The sequence below is a fragment of the Nannobrachium achirus genome, assembly GCF_963921795.1.
Source record: "Nannobrachium achirus genome assembly, chromosome: 17".
NCBI classification, from domain to species: domain Eukaryota; kingdom Metazoa; phylum Chordata; class Actinopteri; order Myctophiformes; family Myctophidae; genus Nannobrachium; species Nannobrachium achirus.
Genome location: NC_137824.1, coordinates 48,266,763 through 48,272,589, shown reverse-complemented (window position 1 = coordinate 48,272,589; position 5,827 = coordinate 48,266,763). Strand labels below are relative to the sequence as shown.

The following is a 5,827-nucleotide window of genomic DNA, read 5'->3' as shown; positions in this document are numbered from 1 at the left end:
TAACATCAATTTCTAAAGCAGAAAAAGCACAACATCAATACAAAGGCAGAAAAAGGGGGGGTGGGAGCATGGGGGCTTAGTCTATTTACAAGTCACGGGTAGCAGCTGCCTGAAGGTGACTTTTCATACCAATTTTTGGGGGCACTGAGCCCAGGTGCATCCCAATCACTCTTGATGAAATCATCATCAATGCCCTCCCTCCCAGAGACCTAATGACAAACAAAAATAATAAGGGCAAAGCAAATACACAAATCATAATATACAATATAATAACTAATTAACAGGGAACCATCTATCTAAATAAAATTATTTGTAGCATCTATAATATCTCTAAAATATAACATTTCTAAGGAAAACATCTTGATGGTCACTCAGTCGGACAGGTGTGCTTCCTCATTCCACCAACCGGTTCTTATCTTGGGTTCTGAAAAGAGTGTTGACGTTTCTCTCCCAGTAATGCGATTCTCATCTAGACTTCCTGAATAATGCAATGTGTATTATTTTTGCTTCCTTCTGACGGTTCTGAGTCATTGCATAGCCAGCCATAGATAGGCTACTAACAGTCTAGAGTCTCTAGACGCTTATTTAATGGGAGTGGTTTGAGCAGGTGCCTATAAAGGTGAGCAAAAGATGTAGTGAGTGTTAGAGTTGCAGTAGAGACAAGGGTTCCAGAAATGGGAAACTGGGTTATACAACATGGACTTGGAGCTGCCTTTCTGGTAGGTCAATTTGTACTATGCCTAACCTGTAAACATATATTTATAGGCAGCAGTAGTTTTAAATGAACCAATAAGCTTTTGTTATTTAATGAATTTGTGATGTGGACATTTTACCCTGGCTGGACTTGCAGGTTGTCTGGATGGGCATCAACACATTCCTATTCGTCTGGTTCTACTTGTTCTATGATTTGTCCGATCAGTTTTTCTACACGCGCCACCTTCTAGGGGTAGGTTACCTATTGTGTTTGAGCTGCAAGAAATGTAACAAGTGAAAAACATTTTTTTTATGAAGAATTCATCTCAGTTTTAGTCATGCCACATGTTAATTTTTTGTTTTGCTGTCCAGTCTGCACTGGCCTGGGCCAGGGCTCCTGCCGCTGTTCTCAATTTCAACTGCATGCTGATCCTCCTTCCAGTATGTCGAAATCTGTTGTCCCTGGTCCGAGGCACCATAATGGTAAGATGAAATGTGTCTCACTATGTAACTCTTAATGAATAAAATGTAACCTTTTTCTAATGTATGGTAGAGTAAGTTAATACAATAGAACTTTTACAATTGGGGTGGTTGCATTTAGTCTCCCTGCTCTTCTATTGAGACCTTTAGATCGTGTCACCTGACACAGATTTTGACCTGATGTTCAAGATTCAATCATTTATCCACCGAGCAAGCGGGTCGGCATATTGGATTGATGGTAAAACCTTCAGCACTTAAGCCGGTTAAAATCCAGGGTAGTGAGGACAATGACATGACATGTAGTGCTGCTTTAACAAAGTTTGAATGTTTAATAGTCTCCTTATATAACCATTAAATGGTTTCAAATTTGTAAACTTGTGATGTGTTTTGTTGCATGTTTTTAATTTTTTTGTCTCAAACCTTTTGGATTCTTTCAGCGCTGTGGCCGAACAATGAGGAAACAACTGGACAACAACCTAAGTTTTCACAAGCTGGTTGCTTATATGATTGGACTGATGACAGGTACGACACACCCATCCCTTCATGGGCATATACTGTTTATACACAGACATTATGCAGATACTTAAAGTTACATTTTGAGAAGGGTGAGGCAGGGAGGCAGGGATTGCTAAAAATAAATAAATATAGATCTACAAATGGGTTGACAACTAATCGTGTGAAAAGAAGGCAGTCATTTACATATGAGATTAGTACAATACTGTTTTTGAACATTTTGTTTTCAACTTTGAGATGGCATAACTTCTTTCACTCCGTAATTTACATTTTACAATTTTAAACCACAAGTACAGTTCTTAAAATAATAAAACTAACTATGGGGCTTTTAAGCCGTGACATCATTTTGTAGTCAGACCTCCAAGCAGATTTATTATCAATATTTGTCCCTCGCTATTTCAAACGGATCCGAGACAAAAATAACGACTAAAGTATAATCCTATCACTTTCCTTTCAACAACAAAGAGAAGAAAAATTAGTAAATGGTAAAAATAGTAAAAAGATTCACGGGCGCTGGGGCCTTTTGGCCCCAAAAGTTCTCCTCTGCCTACAAAATGATGTCAGGCTTACTGTAACAGCCCCATAACGGCCCCAAAGGTTCTCCTCTGCCTACAAAATGATGTCAGGCTTACTGTAACAGCCCCATAACTGCACTCTGTCGAGGTGCTACTTGTGCACCAGCAGAGTGCGCCATGAGGTGCGCTCACCACTGACGATGCATCACCACGAATGCTGGTCCCAGGCAGACACCGACATCATGTGTACATACGCAGCTGAACACAGTACTTGCGTGCTCTGCTGGCGCAAGTAATTAAAAAGAATCCTTATTGAGGCTGGTGTGTATATATAAATGTTATTACTTAGAAGGGCAGGGAGGGAGGAACAAGTGGAACTCAAATACATAACTTGCATTATGATGTCTCCTCTGTGCTCTGATAGCTGTGCATATCATTGCTCATCTGCTCAATGTGGAGTGGTACAGCGCCAGTAGACGAGGGGAGTATGATGCACTCAGCACGGCCCTGTCCAACCTGGAGGACCTGGACAACACCACCTACCTGAACCCTGTCCAAAGCGCATATGTAAGTTAGCCAGCAGCTGTAGAGCATTTCTGGCCCTGTACCCTCTAAAACTGATAATATTAGAACCTAGGTCTTCAGTTATTTCCTTGCTTTTCGTCAAGGATGAGTTGGTCTGTGAATCGACAGACGATGGACACAATGTTATACAAATCTGTTGATCTACTTTTTGGGCCTGGAATGCAGTGGTGGAAAAAGTTCTCAAATGTTTTAGTTAAGTAAAGGTATCAGTACAATATACTCTGTTAGAAGTAAATGTCTGGAATTCCAAGTCTACTTGGGTGAAAGTACAGAAGTATTGGCATCAGAATGTACTTGTAGATCGGCTATTTTCAAATGGCCGAAATGTATATACAGGTAGGGTTGAAGTGTTTAATGTATGCTTTGCTTTGTAATAATAATCAATCTGCAAAGTAACTAGTAACTAAAGTTTTCAAGTAAATGTAGTGGAGTAAAAGTCAAATATTTGGATCCAAAATGTAGTAGAGTATAAGTAAAAGTATTGCAAATACTTAAAAAAGTACAAATACCTCAATTGTACATACCGTAAGTACAGTGCTTGGGTAAATGTACTTAGTTACTTTACACCACTGCTGGAATGACACACACACCTGTCGGACTCCTTACCACACAGGACCCTCAGCAGACCCCAACACTCTTTGTCTTCACCACCATCGCGGGCCTCACAGGCATCATCATCACACTGGCACTCATCCTCATCATCACCTCCTCCATGGAGGTCGTCAGGCGCAACTACTTTGAAGTCTTCTGGTACACGCACCATCTCTTCATCATCTTCTTTATTGGCTTGGTCTTCCATGGAGCAGGGTAAGGATGAAGCCAGGGCCCACATTCTGTAGAATGATATCTTTTTTTTGTTCTTCTGAGCATGTCCCCTCATGTGGCCCATGTATCCCATCGCATAGGCGTGTCGTGCGGTCTCAGACGACCACAGATCCGCCACACAATTTCACGTTGTGCAAGGATCGGTTTGAAGACTGGGGAAAGATTCCTGAGTGCCCTATCCCCCAGTTTGCCGGGGGGTTCCCACAGGTTAGTTTTTCATTAAAAAGCATGAGTTAAATTAAGTCCCAATCTTAGTGTTCCGTTTGGCTACATTACTGAGACTTTATTATGATATTTGTTTTGTTGTGCAGAACTTGTCAACTTGTCTTACTCTGTAAAATATTACTGATATGTAGGCTCTGAAGTCAAATAACCATAATCCATTCTGTCCCCCCCTATTCATAGACATGGATGTGGGTGATTGGTCCCATGTTTCTTTATTTGTGTGAGCGTATTCTACGGTTCGTCCGCTACATGCAGACGGTACAATACAGAAAGGTACGTTTCTGTAATGACTCATCTGTTGGCCTACATACAGGAATAATTGCCGGATGTAGTAGCATGATCCATCTGCTCTCTGTGTCATCAGATCGTGATGCGACCGTCCAAGGTGCTGGAGCTGCAGCTGGTGAAAAATGGCTTCAGGATGGATGTGGGGCAGTACGTCTTCCTCAATTGCCCAGCCATCTCCCAGCTAGAGTGGCACCCCTTCACGATGACCTCTGCCCCTGAGGAGGAGTTCTTTAGTGTCCATATCCGCTCCGCAGGGGACTGGACTGATAAACTTATCAGTATGGTGGAGCAGCTTCCAGAGGGAGCTCAGGGACCCAAGTGAGCACTTTTACAATGTTGACCTGACTCCACCCAAATTATCATTATATTTGCAATGTAAAATGGATAAAGCCAGACCTTGTTAGTCCATTAACTATGATTCATCCTTCCTTTAGAATGGGTGTTGATGGTCCATTTGGCACAGCCAGCGAGGATGTATTTGATTATGAGGTTGCCATGCTGGTTGGTGCTGGCATCGGAGTCACTCCCTTTGCCTCGATTCTGAAGTCCATCTGGTACAAATTCAAAAACTCCAACCCCATGCTGAAGACGAGAAAGGTAACCATACCAGGTCTAACCTGTCTGCCTTGACCTTTCAGTAAGCCTGCATTTGTTCTGCTTTGACATATGCAATGCCAGATCACATGAATACAAGACAAAGGTGGTTATTGTCTCATGTTAACACTGTTTTCACAGTATCTTTTTTTATTGTCACAAAGCAGTGATGCGGAATGCTCTTGCGTAAAGTTGAAAACACTCATTCATTTCCTTGTTGCAGATCTATTTCTACTGGCTCTGCCGAGAAACACACGCCTTTGAGTGGTTTGCAGATCTCCTGCAGATACTGGAGAGGGAGATGGAAGAAAGGGGGATGTCAGATTTCCTGACTTACAAACTGTACCTCACTGGCTGGGATCTGAGCCATGTATGTGTCTATATAGCTACAGTAACACTAATGTCAAGGCTAAGATCATATTTCCCACTTGGAATGGTTGAGACTGGATTGAAGTTTTTCCATTTTTCTTAGACGGCTCATGTGATGGTCCATTTTGACGAGGACAAAGATGTGGTGACCGGCCTCAAGCAGAAAACCCATTACGGCAGGCCTAACTGGGACAAGGAGTTTGAACAAGTTCGCAAAGAGAACCCTACGTAAGACAATTTCCACGTTTTCATTTATGTCCCCCGACCCCAAATAATTAAAGCAGATCTGATAACTTGGGATTGGAGATTTGTTCTGATGCTTATAATCTGCATTTTCTGATACTTTCAGGTCAGTGGTGGGGACGTTCCTTTGTGGCCCTCAAGCCTTAGCAACGGTCTTGAATAAGAAATGTGTCAAATACTCAGACGTAGATCCTCGGAAGACCAAATTCTACTTCAACAAGGAGAACTTTTAAGCTGACGAGGTGTGTGTCTCTTTTTGAAAATCACTTGTCTTTTAAAGCATACGTTTTCTTAACAATTGATGACTCAATTTTGAAAGTTGTGAAAAGGATCTAAATAACATTTTAAATGTATCACTTTTTACAGGGGCAATTCTAAATGCATGGAAAGCTGCACATTCTATCATTTTTAAAAAGGGATGCCTCTCATGACTGGTAAATTGCTACTAATTAGGCTCCACACTTTTCCGTTTAGCCAAGTTGCTGGATTCGCTGGTA

General features: G+C 41.7%; 1 protein-coding gene across 1 annotated transcript; it reads left to right on the top strand.

Moving 5' to 3' along the window:
• Positions 1-674: 674 nt before the first annotated feature.
• Positions 675-5,563, top strand: nox1 (NADPH oxidase 1; the record flags this gene model as incomplete). Its single annotated transcript, XM_080746146.1, has 13 exons — positions 675-719; positions 851-946; positions 1,066-1,176; positions 1,611-1,695; positions 2,626-2,768; positions 3,400-3,593; positions 3,692-3,818; positions 4,017-4,109; positions 4,201-4,442; positions 4,559-4,721; positions 4,942-5,088; positions 5,191-5,315; positions 5,437-5,563. The coding sequence occupies 13 exons, from the start codon at positions 675-677 to the stop codon at positions 5,561-5,563; spliced, it is 1,698 nt and encodes a 565-aa protein (XP_080602272.1).
• Positions 5,564-5,827: the final 264 nt, after the last annotated feature.